General features: G+C 52.5%; 1 protein-coding gene across 1 annotated transcript; it reads right to left on the bottom strand.

Annotated features, from left to right (window-relative positions):
* Positions 1–885: 885 nt before the first annotated feature.
* On the bottom strand, positions 886–12,598 carry LOC141989691 (uncharacterized). Its single transcript, XM_074956625.1, has 7 exons — positions 12,575–12,598; positions 11,923–12,049; positions 11,358–11,432; positions 9,733–9,849; positions 6,804–6,920; positions 3,008–4,050; positions 886–1,584 (listed from the first exon to the last, which is right to left on the bottom strand). The coding sequence occupies exons 1-7, from the start codon at positions 12,596–12,598 to the stop codon at positions 1,492–1,494; spliced, it is 1,596 nt and encodes a 531-aa protein (XP_074812726.1). The 3' UTR covers positions 886–1,491.
* Between the last annotated feature and the right edge of the window lie 5,307 nt (positions 12,599–17,905).

Below are 17,905 nucleotides of genomic sequence, written 5' to 3'. Positions count from 1 at the left end.
TAAAGTTGTTACCCAGCAGACGGTGTCCTCTATGGCCAGGCGTTGCTGGTCCCACTCACGTCTCCTTCGTACAGACATTTTGACTTGAGGAAGCGACGTGCTGAACAACATGGGACATTTTATACCATTTCTGTTGGATGGTGCAGCCTGGTCACGCTGCTGGGCAAAGCTGGCCTGGGCCAATCAGGAAATGACCCATACTCATGGCAGAATCTTGGAACATCGAACTAGGATATGAGTTGTGTCCATTCTCACTATCCAAGGAGACAATGAGGCTATCACAATCCAGGGTGTAACCCAAACTAGTGAGGAGAGGTGGGGGGGCATGTCACCGCCTGCCCTGTAACCTGGGGTGCCCAGTAATGATTTGCTGCTGTAGCTCCCAACCTGGACCACTCACAAACAGCCTCCAGCATCCGGTCTTACCCCAGGTGTCTGTGTGTAGCTGCTGCCTGCCAGCCATGTTCAGCTCACACTCTGGCTTTCACAGCCTTGGTTATTACTGCAGGGTGATCCCAATACACATGCAGTCCCAGATTTCCCCCAGAAATGTGTGGCCTGTATTGTCCAGCCTTCTCCTGGACAGTCCTGATAGAATAGGTCCATTGCCCCTCTAAGGGGGATCAATATACAGTCATTTTTCCCACCCCAAATGGAGCTGCCCACACAGTTCACTTCATTTCAATTAAAGAAGAAAACAAATTTATTTAATCACAAAGGTAGATTTCAAGTGAGTACAAGTGATGAGGCATCAAAGTCAGAAATGGTCTCAAGAAAAATAAAAACACTTCCTAGTACTAAACTGAACAAACTAGACGTGGTGCAAAGTGAAGTCCCTTGCCACAGGTTTCCAGTAGCACTGCTGACCAAGTTTCCAGTTCAGGATCAGTTCCTGAGGTCCAAGGGCTGCTTTTTTTTTTTTTTTTTTTTTTCCTTTTTGTCCTTTTAGGTGATAAGGAGAGATGAACAGGGAGAAATAACAAGAGGTGTTTCTGCCCCTCTCTTTTATAGTTCAATCACCCTTTGAAATGCAGACTTTTCTCAAAGCAACCCCTAAATAAAGTTCTCAGCTGAGCGGGAAGACGTGAACATGGTGGGAAAGAGGTTTCATGCTCGGCTAGAGGTGTTAACTTCTCCTTTGTTTTTGAGAAACACTTTTACCCACTCCCGAGACATGTCTGGTCAACACACTTCAGTTGCAATTTCAGCTTCTGTTCCTAATTTTTTAATACAAAGTTGCTGCATACATTTCACTATGATAATACTGGCCGGTAAGTTATAAGTTTTCAAATGATACCTATCATGTAAGGCATATTTTGTACAAAGATTATTATAGCAGTGTGTAGGGTTTGAATACAGGGGTATATTCCATCCCAGAGGCCTCTTGAGACTTTGGAAAACTCCAGTATCCCCATGTAAAACACTTTGTGCCGTCCCAGTTGGTGTCAGACCTGTGGGGTCGTGGAGTGAACCTCAGCTCCAGTCAGTAACCTACCTCCACAAGCTACTTTCCATGGGCTCCCTGCCCTGTGCTCCTTTGGCCAGCTTTGCGTGACTCCATGCTCCTTCCATCAGCACTCTGAGCTGTGTGCAGAAATTAGGGATGTAAAAGGTAAAGTGGTTAACCGGTAAGCATAGTCTTACCAGTTAGCCGCCTTAACCGTTAACCCCCGCGCCAGCTGGAGCGAGCCCAGCCGGAACAGCACCAGCCAGCCAGAGCAGGCCCATAAATGCCATATTTTACTTGTTTAAACCAGCAGTGTCCAATACGTTCACCACTAGCCGCATGTGGCAAATTAGCCACAATTCAATAGGCTATGCATGAGCAATGCGTTGGTGTATAGAAGACAGCAGCACTGGAAGACAGGTTGCGGGCTTCGATATACAGCTTAACGTGGCTAGGCTACAGTAATTTTGTGTTAGCAGTACCTGTTAATGATTTGAAAGGTCGTCTGTAATATGTTTTTAAATCCTTTTTTATAATGTGGTGAGTAAGAAACATTCAAAACCAAAAGTGTGGCTAGCATCGAATTTCAAACCACAAGTGCGGCTAGCATCAAATTGCTATTGGACACTGCTGGTTTAAACAGTTAACTTTTAAAATTGTATTTACATCCCTAGCAGAAATTTCCATCTAGAAGTTCGAACAATCTCTATGGAAAGTCTCTTTCCACTCCTGGGTGGCTCCGTCCTTGGAGAGTAGTTCATCCCAGAGACATATACAGGGATTTGACTCATTTGCGTAGTCTGTGGGCATGGCTAACAGGAGAGAACAGTTGAGGAAAGAACACGAACAGCTCTACGCACCTCTGTGCCAGGGCTTGATTTTTCTGTACCCATCAATGATTACATGTGTGATGTCACTTCATATGCGAGACTCACGGAGGAATTCTGCACCACTGCGCAAGCACAAACTTCATGTGCCCCACAAGTTATTTGTCACCCCAGAATAATTGATTTGGATGGAGCAGCGCTGCAATTACACCTTTCCCCCCTGGGGACTGTTATGGCACCAGAAGAGAGGGCAGCTGGCTTACGGCGGGAGCAGCCAGCCACAGAGAGGGAGGGGGTCAGAGGATGCATCACAGTGCTCTGCCCGTGGGGGTCAGGTGTGGAGACAAGGAGTATGGGGGAGATGGACAGAATGGGACACACAGGGTTCCTGGGAAAGGCTGTGACCACCTACTCTAAGATCGCCCCACCTGGCTGCTCTTCCCCACACTGCTCAGTTAAGTCCCATTCCCAAACTCCACACAGTCTCTGCTGGGCATCCTGGGGACAGGACCACCCGCTGGTCTGATTCTGCTGGCACTGTGCCAGGCCCGCCAGCAGCCCCTCAGGATCTGGTGGTGGCAGAGTGGTGTTAGTGAGTCAACTGGGGCCAGGTGAGGTTGCCCAAGTGAGCAAAGCATTTGCCACAGTCAGCACACCTGTACAGCCGCTCCCCGCCGTGAATGCGCTGGTGTATTCCCAGGTATTAGCTTGTTGCCACGACTGAACTTCTTACCCCAGTCAGCACAGCGGTACGGCTGCTCCCCTGTGTGTGTGCACGAAGATGTCTGGTCAGCGTACTGGCATTGCCGAAGCTTTTCTTGCAATCGTCACAGTGGTAGGGCCACTCCCCTGTGTGCGTGCGCTCGTGTGTTTTCAGGGTTGAGCTCTGGAAAAAGCCCTTGCCGCAGTCAGTGCAGCGGTGAGGCCGTTCCCCGGTGTGTGCGCGTTGGTGTGTTCTCAGCTTTGAGCTCTCCGCAAAGCTCTTGCCACAGTCAGAGCAGTGGTGCAGCTCCTGCCCGGTGTGCGCGCGCTGGTGTGTTGTCAGGGTTGAGCTCTTTGCAAAGCCCTTTCCGCAGTTGGTGCAGCGATACGGCCACTCCCCGGTGTGCATGCGCCAGTGTATTCTCAGCTTCAAGCTCGCTGCAAAGCTCTTTCCATAGTCAGTGCAGCGGTACGGCTGCTTCCCGGTGTGCGTGCGCTGGTGTATTCTCAGCTTCGAGCTCGCTGCAAAGCTCTTTCCACAGTCAGAGCAGCGGTACGGCCGCTCCCCGGTGTGTGTGTGCTGGTGTGGTCTCAGATTTGAGCTCTGGGCAAAGCTCCTGCCGCACTCAGTACAATTGTAAGGCAGTTCCCCAGTGTGAGTGCGCTGGTGTCTTTTCAGGTGGGCAAACTGTGCAAAGCCCTTTCCGCAATCAGCACAGTGGTGCGGCCGCTCCCCAGTGTGTGTGCGCTGGTGTGTTCTCAGCTTTGAGGACCATCTGAATCTTCTGCCGCAGTCAGCACAGCAATACGGCTGCTCCCCGGTGGGCACGCACTGGTGCTGGGTCAGTGCAGAGGGGTTGCTGAACCTCTTGCCGCAGTCGATACAGTGATGGGGACACCAGCCCATGGGGAGTCTCTGGTGCGTAGCCAGGTCCGGTCTCTGCCTGAGTCTACCCAGGGGATGGACTGCATCCTGTGCATGCATCCATCTGTGGGCTGTGGGATTCTGCGTTCCTGCCGTGCTCTCTCCACATTCAGACTGTGTCCTCGTTCCTCCCAGGATCCTGAGCCCTGCTGGAGAGAGCAGAGGGAATCCCGGTGTTAGCTCACGGTTAGGGCTGCAGATATGTCAAGGACAGGAAAATGTCACGAATGGAGCAATTTCCCCTCACCCTGCAATGGCCGCTCCTTTCCCACAGGGGTGCACCCAACACCTTGCTGTGGGCATTGAGACCTGGCCTGTGGGGTTACAGTGCCACTCAGATTTGCCCCTGCATCCAGTCACGATGGTCGGGGAGGCAGGTCAAATTTCAGTGACTGGCCTTGCCACCCATATGTTCTCTACCCCACACCAACCCCTCTGCACCAGGCTGGAGTTAGGGATGCAGTGCTGGGAGAAGGGTGCTTCTCTGGGCAGCAAGTTCCCCCTGGTCAGGGCAAGGAGAAGGGCAGGTGTTGTAAATTGGGGGGGGGGGGGGAGTACACCCAGCCAGTCAGTTAGCTATAAAAATCCTTAGTAGCTGTTCTCTTTGCTTTACCTATAAAGGGTTAAGGACTCTCACTGCGATGCTTAGGTAAGAGGAAGCGAGTGTGGACCTGGCCAAAAGAGCCAATGGGAAGGCTAGAACTTTTTAAAATTGAGAAAAAAATTCCCCTTTGTCTCTCTGTTGTTTTCTCAGCTGGAGAGAGAGGGCACCAGCTATGCTGTAAGAAGCTTGGGGCCCATAGTCGCCAACTTCTGCTGGCACCGGTGGGTGCTTTACCTGCTCTGGCCCCGCCCTGACTCCACCCCTGCCCCATCCTAACCCCTTTCATAGATACTAAGGTCAGAAGGGCCCATTATGATCATCTAGTCCGACCTCCTGCACAACGCAGGCCACAGAATCTCACCCACCCACTCCTGCGAAAAACCTCTCACCTATGTCTGAACTATTGAAATCATGGTTTAAAGACTTCAAGGAGCAGAGAATCCTCCAGCAAGTGACCCGTGCCCCATGCTACAGAGGAAGGCGAAAAGCCTCTAGGGCCTCTTCCAATCTGCCCTGGAGGAAAATTCCTTCCCGACCCCAAATATGGTGATCAGCTGAACCCTGAGCATATGGGCAAGATTCACCGTTCCCTGCCCTAACTCCACCCCCTCCCTACACCTATTCCAACCCCTTCCCCAAATCCCAGCCCTGACCCCGCCTCCTCCTCTGAGCACACTGCGTTCCTGCTCCTCCCCGCATTTGAAGCGACAGATATGTAGGTAGAACAGGAATGTTTAGACCAAGGGTGGGCAAACTTTTTGGCCTGAGGGCCACATTGGATTTCCGAAATTGTATGGAGGGCCGGTTGGGGAGGCTGTGCCTCCCCAAACAGCCAGGCGTGGCACTGCCCTCCCTAACCGGCCCTCCATACAATTTCGGAAACCCCATCCAAACCCCCCTCTCCTTCCTGACGGCCCCCCTGGAACCACAGCCCCATCCACTCCCTCTGCTCTCTGACCACCTCTGGACCCCCCGCCACCCCATCCAACTCCTCTCCTTCCTGACAGGCCCCCCCCCCCCCCCCCGGACACCTGCCCCATCCAACCACCCCTTCTCCCTGTCCCCTGACCACCCCCGGAACCCCCACCCCTGACTGCCCCCTGCCGCCCCATCCAACCCCTCCTCTCATTCCTGACTGCCCCCCCGGGGATCCCTGCCCCCATTCAACCCCCCTGTTCCCCGCCCTCTGACTGCCCCAACCCCTATCCACACCCCCGCCCCCTGACTACCTCCCGAACTCCCCTGCCCTCGATCCAAACCTCCGACCCACCCGCTCCCTGCCCTCTTACCGCGCTGCCTGGAGCACGGGTGGCTGGCGGCCCGGCTGCACCAGGACAGGCAGCCATGCGCTGCGCAGCAGAGAGCACCGGGTCGAGCCGCAGCTCTGCAGCCCCCCCCCTCCCCCCCCCGGCCCAGAGCATTGCGCCGGCAGCGCGGTGCGCTGAGGCTGCGGGGGAGGGAGAACAGCAGGGAAGGGGCTGGGGGGAGCTTCCCCGGCCGGGAGCTCAGGGGCCAGGCAGGAGGGTCCTGCAGGCCGTAGTTTGCCCACCCCTGGTTTAGACAGACGCGATCAGGTTTCTCTCTTTACTTTGGGCTTGTGGATTCGTCTGTGCTAACACAGGTGCTTTTGTTTTGTTTTTGTAACCTTTAAGCTGGACCCCAAGAAAGCCATTCCTGGTGTTTAATCCTTGCAGTTGCATTTCTGTACTATATATATCTAACAGCAGCCTAATTTTGCAGATGTGTTTTCTTGCTTTTTTGTTTGTTCAATAAAAACTTACTTTTTTTTTTTTTTTTTTTTTAGAGGATTGGATTTCTCTGTCTTAAGAGGTCCGTGCACATGTTTTTCTATTAGCTGGTGGCAACAGCTGATTTCTTTTTCTTTTCCTTTTCTCAGCTCTTCCCCATAGGGGGAGCTGAAAGAGTTTGGCGGTGCCCCACAGGAAGGAATTCCCAAGTGCACCTTCCTGGGCTCTCAGAGGGGTTCTGCACTTGGGGGGGGGCAGCATTTACCAACCCAAGACCAGGCGGATCTCTAACCTTGGGAGTTTAATACAAGCCTGGAGTGGCCAGTATTAAGTTTTAAAGTCCTTGCGGGCCCCCACTGTTGGGATATATAAGGGTTAAGTAAAGACATGGAAAACCGCTGGTGTGCTGGCATGGTATCAGGGAGTAGACACAGGCACGCACTATTCCTTCGCCTAACAGATAAAGTGTTACCCCTTTCCCCTCCCTTCTCCTTGTGAAGAATTAAGAAGTGTTGCAGCTGCATAAGAATTGTGGGGATCTAAAGAATACCTTTTGGGTAAAGAAGCGTTATCTCCTCCTCCCTTCCTTTCCCAGCTACATAAGCAAGCCCTGGGTCATGGTCGCTTTCTCCCTCCCCTGCAAACTGCTGATCCAAGGAGTTCATTACTGCAATTATAGCAAAAAAGTGTATCTTCAAAGTAAAACTTATAGGCAAATATGCTAATGAGGTAAATAGTAATCAGGGGCGGGAATAATTATATTCAGTATAGGCAAAAAGAAAAGGAGGACTTGTGGCACCTTAGAGACTAAAAAATTTATTTGAGCATAAGCTTTCGTGAGCTACAGCTCACTTCACCACTGAATGCATCCGATGAAGTGAGCTGTAGCTCACGAAAGCTTATGCTCAAATAAATTTGTTAGTCTCTTAGGTGCCACAAGTCCTCCTTTTCTTTTTAGCAGATACAGACTAACACGGCTGCTACTCTGACATCTGTCACTCAGTATAGGGTTATCAATACTCATTGTATTTCAACTACCTGAAAGGCGGTTCCAAAGAGGATGGCTCTAGACTGTTCTCAGTGGTAGCAGATGACAGAACAAGGAGTAATGGGCTCAAGTTGCAGTGGGGAAGATTTAGGTTGGATATTAGGAAAAACTTTTTCACTAGGAGGGTGGTGAAACACTGGAATGCGTTACCTAGGGAGGTGGTGGACTCTCCTTCCTTAGAAGTTTTTAAGGTCAGGCTTGACAAAGCCCTGGCTGGGATGATTTAATTGGGGATCGGTCCTGCTTTGAGCAGGGGGTTGGACTAGATGACCTCCTGAGGTCCCTTCCAACCCTGATATTCTATGATTCTAGGATTGTGTGGGCGTTCATATTACTCCATAAGGCTTTTGGGGGTGTTGTAATAAATGTAGGAATTTACATACTAATGTAAATAAAAAGAGTATGATGTAACTAATCCAGTGCTTACTGGACAATTGGGTCCAGGGGAACAAGTACCGCAATAAAGAAGCCCATCTACTCAAATCCGCCCCTGGGTCAGCCTGTTCTTCTTCCAACACCCACCTTGTGCAGTCGAAGTGCCAGAGCAGGGAATCAACCTTGACAGCAGGGTTTATTAAAAATCCTGGAGCAGTCACAGTAAATTTACAGACCTGTGATTTTACTAAAGTTACTGTAACTGCTCCATAATTTTTGATAAAAAAAAGTGTGTGACAAATCTGCAGCCTGACTCAGGGTGGTTCTACCCTATGGTGTTTCCGCAGCACCTAGCGCCTGCTCCCACAGGGGCTATGCATGTCTTGGGTCTTGGCTTAAGCTTCAGTTGTAGCCTGCCCAGGATACAGGCAGCGCCTGGCACAACAGGACCCTGGTTTTGTTTTCAAACTGATTTTGTCTTTATTGCAATCAGAGGGGTTTATTTATGTGGTATTAGTTCTTCACTTTCTCCTGTTTTGTAGGATGAGGCCTGTTCCCCAGTTTTTTTGCTGTTATAATTATATTGGTTTGAAACTAGTTTAGTTGAGGGGCTACAATCCCTTCATGTGGACGCAGTGAGACCAGTTTAAAGCTGTTTAGAACAATCTAGCTTATTCCTGTGGGGGTGTGAGTCCTTTTCTAGGAATTCCTTTGAAGAAATCATTTACTCTCGGCCTGAGGTTTCAGTCTTTATGTGAAACGAAAACTAAACTAAAATCCTCAAGAAGATGAGGGTTTTGGGGGTGTCTGTGTGTGAAGGATTTGAGGGGATGACCAGTCACTCAGAGTTTGTGTGATGTAACCTGGAAAACATGTCTGTATTGTGTCACAACCCGCTCCCTGGCACTGCTGAGCTGGAAGGGGTGAATGGCTGCCACCCAACCTTTGGTCTACAGACAGTCACAGACACGATAGGGCTGAGGGCTGTGCTAAGCATTGACACTGAAGCAATGTAAGTGACAAAGGTTTCATGCCACAAAGAGCAGGAGGAGAGGGGATGGGACAAAGGCCATACCACCACCCTCTCTCTCACAGCCAGCCCATACACCAGGGTACTCCAAGTCATGGCCCGCAGGACAATTTAATCTGGCCCCTAAATGTGTCCACTCCCCCCACAGCAGCCGCCTGGCCCGCGGGGCAGTTTTAGAGCATTACAGCGAAGTGCTGCAGGTGCTAGAGATCTGTTCTACACAATGGCGCCTCTGCATGGCGTCACCTTACACTAGTCGTATGTGACTGACCCTGCCCGGCGTCATTCCCAGCTTTCTCCTTGCTCGCTGGGGACAGGTTTCTTCAGTCTGAGAGGTCACATGCGAAGTGAAGCAGCAGAGAGGGGGTGGGGTGGGAACCTGGGGAGAACAGCACCTTCTCTGCCAAGGGCCAGCAACTCTGGGATGCTCTTGCAGGGGGCAGAGCCATGAAAAGCCATTTGAAAAAATCTCTAGGGCGCCCCTTACCTTGGTATGATTTTCTGAGGTGTGGGAAGCCTAGCAGGTGTTGTGTTCTATGACTGGACAGGCCTGTCTTTCTACCCAGGTGCTTGTTTGGCCCCCATCAGCCAGTTCACACAGTCTCTATCTTTCTCTCCCCTCCTCCCCCACACCAGTCCATTTACCCCATCTCCTCAGAGCGAGGGCAGGGGAGACAGGGCTCAGGAGAGCTTTCAGTGAATGTCTTAGAGAGAGCACCCAGCGTCTCTCAGAAACTTCGCCAGCAGCCAGCACACAGACTGATTCTGTGTTACACACACACACAGTCTCTGGCTCTTTCACACTCACCTCTGAACACATACTTGTAATATTGTCGTTACTTCTTGGTACTTTCTGTAATGCATATATATTTTGACTGGTCTAAACACTGGCCCCTAATTCCCAGCTTCAATTTGTCTCTCTTCAGCTCCCAGCCAGTGAATCTCGCTCTGCCTTTGCCTTCTACATGAAGGAGCGCTCCGCTAGCAGGTGTGTAAATCAGAAGGGACTGGATTATTAGGACTCACCTGAGGAGGGGCTCTCAGGCCCAGAGTGTACCCTGGAGCCCTCGGCATCCCAGATCCAGAGCTCTGCCTCCCCTACCTCGATCCGGTGGATTAAGTCTGGTTTGGAACCTGAAGAGCCTGTTTTGGGGGAAAGTTTTATTCCTAAAGTTTTGGGGGCAGGGACTCGTTTGTGTGTCGGTGCAGCCCAGCACAACAGGGCCCACATCTCGGTCAGGGTGTGTCTACACAGCACCTGGCACGATGAGGCTCCAATCTCGGACACTGCTTCAGAGGAAAGCGCAAGAGATCCCAAGCAGGAGAATAATGAAATAAACCAGGGATCTCAAACTCCAATCACCAGGAGAGCCACACGAGTACTAGTACATTGGCCCAAGGGCCGCATCACTGACACCCCCCCCACTGCCCCTGCCCCCCATTCCAACCCCTTCCCCAAATCCGCGCCTCTGCCCCACCTCCTCCCCTAAGCACGCGGCTCCGGGCTCCTCCCCCCTCCCTCCTGGAAAGCGCTAAGCACCTGGAGGTAAGCAGAGGAGCAGGGATGCGGCGCGTTGGGGAGAGGGGGAGTGGGGAACCCCTGAAATAAACCTTTCTTAGAGGAGATTTCTTTCTGTCTCTCACTTGTACTCTGAATTGGCAACATCTACAACCCTTCTCACTTTGCAGTGGGAGCCAAGTTTAAAGCCTTGCTGGGGTAACTCTAAATCAGAGGTGGGCAAACTTTTTGGCCCAAAGGCTACATCGGGGTTGTAAAATTGTATGGAGGGCCGGCTAGGGAAGGCTGTGCCTCCCCAAAGAGCCTGGCCTCGCCCACTATCCGTCCCCTCCCACTTCCCACCCCCTAACTGCCCCCTCACAATCTCCGACCTATCCAAACCCCCCTGCTCCTTGTTCCCTGACCGCCCCTCCAGAGACCCCCCCATCCCTAACCACCCCTTATCTAAGCCCCCCTGCTCCTTGTCCCCTGACTGCCCCCCCAGGACCTCCCCACCCTAACTGCCCCCCCAGGACCCCAACCCCCCGTTCCCTGTCCCCTGACTGTCCCGACCCCTATCCACACCCCAGCCCCCTGACAAGCCCCCAGGACTCCCACACCCTATCCACACACCCTGTTCTCCATCCCCTGACCACTCCCCCAGAATCTCTGTCCCATCCAACCGCTCCCTACCCCTTATCCAACCCCCTGGCCCCGGCCCCCTTACCAAGCTGCTCAGAGCAGCGTGCCGGGCGACCACGCGGAGCCAGACATGCTGCCCCGCAGGAGTGCACAGCCCTGCCCCCCAGAGCGCTGCCCACGCGGTGGCGTGGCTCCGGGGGAGGGGGAGAAGGCAGGGGAGGGGCCGGGGACTAGCTCCTTGTCCGGGAGCTCAGGGGCTGGGCAGGATGTGGCCAGCCGTAGTTTGCCCACCCCGCTCTAGATGTTCCATAGAAATATCCCATTCTGCTAACACCTTGGCCTCTACGCTATCTTGTGGCAGTACGTTCCATAGGACAACTGTGTGACATGGATTTCCTTGTCTTCCTTCCTTCCTACAGAAACACCAGTGAACACCCATTAGTTTCAGATTAAGAGACAGGGTGAATAGAAAATCCTCCACCACCTTCTTTCTGGTCATTATTTCACTTACCCAACTGTCTCCTGCAACATGGATCATGGGGAAGACTTTGGAAGAAGGGAACTTTGCTCCTTTGCCACCTTATAGCTGTTGAAAATTTTCGGGCATGTCATTAAGGCAAATCGGCCACAACGTGTCATGGCAGGTGTCACTGTTACACAGACATTCCAGTTCTTTTGCATTGTTCAACTGGACAGTTGTTAAATTTACTATGTTCATTCTTTTGGGGGAGGTGGGGAGCTGTTGCAGCAGCAGTGTTTTCCCCCTGCCTTATTTGTCTGACTAGAGTCAGCTCCTGAGGCAGAGTTGCTGCCCTCAACCTCTGGCTGGGATTCCGGGAAGAGATGGTTGCTCATGGGCTCTTTGCTACCATCAGGGATGTGCCACGACTGAGGCAGGTAATTCAAATAAACCAGTTACACCAAGATTAGCCCCAGGCTCTGTAGCCCTGAGTTCTCCTCCAACAGCGAGCTGACCTGAAAGGGGCTGGCATTTGCCACCACTCAGTGACAGGGTGCCACATAGGAAACCCAAATGTTTTACAGATGTGAATAAATGAAGGGAAATTGGTCCTTACCCAAGGAAACGAGGGCCTGGTAATTCCTCAGCATCTGGTCCCGGTACAGATGCTTCTCTGGCCGGGACAAGAGCTCCCACTCCTCCCGGCTGAAATACAGAGCCACGTCCTCAAACGCCACCCGCAGCTGCTGGCACAAGCGTTACACACTCAGCACCCTCCGCTCCAGCCCCAGCCCGGGCTCTCAGCAGGGGACGCGGGTTCGAGGGCAGCGGCCCCCGGGGAACCCCCAGCCCAGCAGCTGTGACCCAGGGAGACCCCCCCGCACAGCCCCCCGGGGACTCGGGCCCTGCTGGCCGGGGACAGGAGCCGCCCTCGGCTCCCCACGGGGCTCTGGGGCGGGGCGCTGGGAAGGGCGCGAATCCCAGGGCAGGGACCAGGCTCCTCCCCCGGCCGGAGTCCCCGCCTCCGCCCCAGGCCTGTGCTCGGCCCCGCTCCCGGCCCCGGCTCGGCCGCCTCGGGGCTCCTCGGCCCGGCTCCGCGTGTCCGCCCGGCCCGGGGCCCCCAGCGCCGCTCCCCGGCCCCAGCGCTCCGGCTGCGGCAGCCCCCAGCCCCGGGGTCACTAGCGCGGGAGGGACCCGGCCCCGGCCCCCCTCGGCCCCAGCCGGGACCAGCCAGTGCCCGGCCGGGGAGTCCCCGCCCCGCGTCCTACCTGCGCCGGCCCCGCTGCAGCCATCGCCGGGCTCGGCTCCGGCCCCAGCCGCTTCCTCCGCCCGGGCAGCGACTTCTCGCCCCGCGGCTGGTGCCTCCCCGGGCCGCTTCCCTGCGCACGAGGCGGGCTGGGATCCAGGGGGCCGGGAAGGCCCCGCCCCGCTCCAGTCCCGCTGCCCTCCCCGGCCGCCCCACCGGCTCTGTCGGGGAGCCGGGGGAGGCTCCAGCGCAGGGACCTTCTGGCCCAGCCCCCCGGACTCCCACTTCACCGCGAGGATCCCGGAGCCCTGCGGTGGGGCTCTGTCCCCAAGAGCAGCATGTGCTGGAACTCGTGTCTCTGGGGGCTCCCTCTGCCCCCCCTCCCATCCTGAGCGAACCCCTCTGGGTGTCAAGCTGAAGGCCAGCCTGGGGTGCAGATGGAGCTGCGACAAGCCAGAGAGAGAAGGTCCCCCACATGAGGCTGGGGAAGCAGGGGCATGAAATCCATGGGTGGCATAACGGGGGTGGGGGGCTGTAATACAAGGGGATGGACAGAGGGTGGGGATCGGGGCCAAGTAAGGTGACCAGACATCAAATGTGAAAAATCAGACAGGGGGTGGGAGGTAATAGGGGCCTATGTAAGAAAAAGACCCCGAAATCAGGACTGTCCCTGTAAAATTGGGACATCTGGTCGCCCTAAGGCAAGGACACATGGGACTGATGCGGTGCGATTTGAAACACACTGGGAGAGAAAAGGGGTTGCCAGTAGATTTCTTTTTCTGACACTCTTTAATTAAAGATTAATTTTTAATTCTTGGAAACTCCAGGCCCAAGGGTTGTCAGCCCTAGTGAGAAATGGGATGGGGGGACTGGGACCCAGTGGGCAGAGGGGAGGGGCTAGAAAAACGGTAGGGAAGGAGCAGATGGTGGGTGGGAATAGAACATGGGGGCAGATCGGGCAGAATGCTAGAGAAGGGGGCCCATGGGATAGGGGTCAGGACCTGGGGACAGATGAGAGCAGGCCACTGTGGGGCAGATTGCCACAGTAGGGGGCTGGACCTGGGGGCACACGGAAGGGGCAGGATGCAGATGCACTAGAATACGGGAGGCCAGGGAGATGTGGACAGGAAGGCTAGGGCAGTGGTGTTAGGATATAGGGGGCAGGAGCCATGGGGTTGGGGCAGGTAGGCTTGGGTAGGACACAAGGAGCGGAGAGGGGCAGGAGGACTAGAGCAGGTGGCAGATGAGAGGGAGGAGGAACCACTTACCTGGTTGCATACCCCTGAGCTTACCCAGGGAGAGGCTGCCAGGGGCCAGGCTGGGCTCTGGATGTCAGTTCAGAGCGACTGCACTTGTATTAGCCCTCAGTGGCCCAACCAGGGCACCCGCTGTCAGGCTTCCAGCTCCCCAGTTGTTCCCTCTCTTGGCTGAAGACACTTGCCCCTCTCCCTTCTGATAGGGGTATTTCCAGGTTGCACCGTTCTCCCTTCCCTGTGTTATCCCAGCACAGACAGGCTGCCCAAGGACTTTCTTTTCAGAAATTGTTAATAGATGCAGTGCGACAGGTATAAAGTACCACCCAGCATTTCCTAGCAAGTCTGCTTTCTTCTTAAGGCACAAAGAACTACAGAGAAAACACACAAAATAAATCAAATAAAAATAAGAAACCTACACTCATGCTAACAAGACCAGGATTCCCCAACCTGCCATGGATTCTGGCAGAAGCAGTCCTTCAAACCCCTGCCCAATTGTGTTCCTTGTGGTTACCAACTCTTCCCAGTTTCAGCTCAAAACTAGCACCCAGTCCTTCCAGCCCTCCCCTAAGGCCCGAAGTTCTGCGTGGGTCAGGAGTCCTGTCCATTTGATGGATCAGGAAGAAGGCCCTGAGCCTGTTTGAAACCAGGCTAGTTATTCACAAAACCCTTCTTTGTGGTTTGGTCCCTAGAGAATCCAGTCTGAACTAGTACATGCAGATCTCTCTGGGGTGGGATAACAGAGGAAGGATATTAGCCTCCCTACTAGAGAAGGTACGAGCAAGGTAACAATAATGCATACACAGCTGCATTTTTAGTATAATGTACCCCAAAGATATTAACCCTAATTCAATACAGTTTAACTTAATTCACTAAAGTGTATCATAATTCCATACGGTTTGTTCAGGATATTATAGGTCAGGCTGTGTTTTAGTCACAGGTATTTTTAGTAACCATGACCTGTCCATGATTTTTGTTCCAGCCCCTAACTAAAACTTGGGCCAGGGGGCCACCCCCAGGACCCCTCTTGCGCTGGGAGTGGGGGAGGGAGGTGGGCAGGCGGCAGAATGTACTATTGCCACCCTTTCTTTAGGAGAAAATACAGTGGGTGACTCTTGTCAGCATACATTTCAATAAAATCTCTTGAGAAGTGCAGAGTTTCCAAAAGGGCTCTTAAGGATGCCACATCAGTAGGGGTGGGAAGTTTTCTAATCAACTCCACCCATTGTGCAGCTGAGGCTCATCCTTCCTTTCCCAATATGACCCCTAAATATTTTACCTCTTGGTGTCCCGATTGGGCCTTGGCTCTGCTAGCCTTGAATACGGTATCTTGGATGATCTGTAACACCTCCTCAGTGATCCTACCAACCTATTGTCCCCATGCACCAATAGATCATCAACTTAAGAAATTACTCTCTTTTGCTCATCAGGTGTCAATTTTTCCCACATCTTAACCACATGGGAGTGACAAATTGTGGGTGCGTTATGAAAACCCTGAGGGAATCTTGTGCAACCGAAGTGTCGTCCCCTGTAGCAGGGCGAGCACTCACCGCTGCAGCGCCTCCTGCTGGTCAGTCCAGGAATTAGCTCATCCCGCTCAGGATCGCCCTCCTCTGTCCAGTTTCTCCCCTGCCCTTACCTGCCCCTCCACAGTCCCTTTATCTCCACCAGTTCAGGCCCTGCATCCCTCCCGGACCACAGTTCCCATGGTTTAGGGTCCTCCCCTCCCAGGGGATCCCAATCCCATAAGCCAACCTCGCCTCAGTGACCCATTGCCAGTGTTCATTCATTCGGGCAGCTAGGCCTTGCATTTCTGTTGCACTGTTTGCATTTTGCACGCATGCCTGTCCTACCCACAGGTAGAGGAACTTCATTAAAATATTCCCAAACTGGGTCTCTTTTATGGCCTGCTGCCATTATAGGTTTTCCCTTCTAGTGAGGGAATGGTATGGTAGAGCTCGAATCAATGAAGGCTACACTCAGAAAGAGCTCAAGACTTCTGGAATATGCTGCTCAAACAGTTTCACTTTTGTTTCTACTTCCTGTCCCTCCCTTCTCACATTTATCTCCAGACTTCTTCTCCTTGTCCAGATCTATTCCGCCCCCAACAATCTTCTATTCATTGAACTTTTTGAAACTTTGCACTTTTAGAGAGAGGTAAGGGATTGACTCTGTGTACACAAACTTACAGAGGGACAATAGGGTTGAGGTCTGTTATTTCTCACCTCTATATATCATTTATTTATTTAAAACATTTTTGCTGTTAATAAGCATGTTATTTCTAGAGACACAAATCCACAGTTTGAGAACTGCAAAACTAAGCATCTCTGATGGTATCTTCTAGACTGAGCACTAAGTCCCATTGGGTAGATAGAAAGATTAACCTAAATAATCTATACAGAAGCCTCTGGAACCCAATAAGATTGGGTCCCTAATCCATGAACTATTGGAACTCATTTACAAAACTCATTTACAAAACTTTTCTTAAACATTACATGAATATATTTTCTCATACTATATTGTCTCATACTATAGAATTCTTAAACATTACATAAATATATTGTCTCATATTATAGAATTAGAATTTATAATCCCTATTCCATTATGAAATATCTTTGAGCTATAATGTATCTTAATTAAAACTTTTTTTCCTCAAAAAGCATTTTTTCAAAAAAAATCTGATTTACATCAAAAAAATCTGATTTAAATTAAAAAAAATCTGAATTTTTGTATTTTAAAAAAATCATTGATTTTTATCCACCTTGAGTAGCACTGATCCTGTTGCCCCTAACCCCAGCACCTCCTAACCTCTATTAGCCCAAGGCCCGCACCGTCCCTGGCTGCTGGAACAGAGGATGCTGGTCTGTGGGGTAGTGTCTCCCATTCTCATCCTTCTTCCACTGTACCTTTCCTCTGTCTCACAACACCTCCCCTAACGTGACTGGGTCTCTGTCCCGCTCTTGCAGCTACTTCACATAAGTGGGGGGAAGCCCAGTCCCTGTGGTTCAGGCGGCCTAAGATAACATCTAACCGTGGCTGAAGAGGGGAAGGGTTTGGGACAGGTGGTTTAGGGCAGGGAGGGTCACCAGGGGCCTCAGGACTCCTCGGTTCTATCCCTGGCTCTGGGAGGGGGATAGTTAGAGTCAAGATGCCTGGGTCCTACCCCTGGCTCTTGGAGAGGAGAGGAGTGGAGGCTGGTGGTTTAAAGTAATAGGGGCTGGGAGCCAGGACTGGCCTGGAATGGGATCCCAGCCATGTCTCCCTTGTGACACTTCCTGCAGACCCAACCCTGATCTCGACACCAACCTGGCCAACATCATCGAGCAGTGCTGGAGAAAGAGCATGCCCAAAGCATCCATTGAGGACGCCATCAAAGGAGGGGTAAGTAGCTGGGTCCTGCCAGCTCATCTCAGGGGGCAGAGGGGCCCTTGCTGCATTCTATGGGCCAGGCCAGATCCTGCCAAGGGGCATTGGGAGCCTTGAGGGAGGGAGCGAGGCTGGGGTTGTGGCTACGGTGCTGGGCTGGGCTACAGGACTCCTGGTGTCTATTCCTAGCTCTGCCACTTGCTGCCTCTGTGACCATGGGCAACTCACTTGGGTCATAGGGAATTGCCAGACGGGATCAGTGCAGAGGTGTGTCCACTCCAGTGTCCTGTTTCCAGCACCAGAGGCTGCAGAGGTTGGTGTAAGAATCCCGGAGTAGCAGATGTGGGGATAATCATCCTGTGCTCGTGTCACTGTGCTTCAGTGGGTCACACCTGAGAATACCAGAATCAGGACAAACTGCTGAGAAATACGGCAGACACATGTCAGAACTGGTGGTTGTTCTTCCATAAGTTATGCCACACCAGCAACAGAAGTAAAACTTCTGTCTCACTACACTGGCTAACAAGAAGTCAGAATTGCAGCCTCGTTAGGTATCCCAGTCCTTGTTTCACCACCCAGACACTAGACTTAATGATGAGTGGTTATTTAAAACCAAAAAGAAAAGGAGTACTTGTGGCACCTTAGAGACTAACCAATTTATCTGAGCATAAGCTTTCGTGAGCTACAGCTCACTTCATCGGATGCATACTGTGGAAAATACAGGAGATGTTCTT

Source organism: Natator depressus, chromosome 6, assembly GCF_965152275.1.
Source record: "Natator depressus isolate rNatDep1 chromosome 6, rNatDep2.hap1, whole genome shotgun sequence".
Taxonomy (NCBI): domain Eukaryota; kingdom Metazoa; phylum Chordata; order Testudines; family Cheloniidae; genus Natator; species Natator depressus.
Note: the sequence above shows the minus strand (reverse complement) of the source record. Positions and strands in the feature narration are given on the sequence as shown.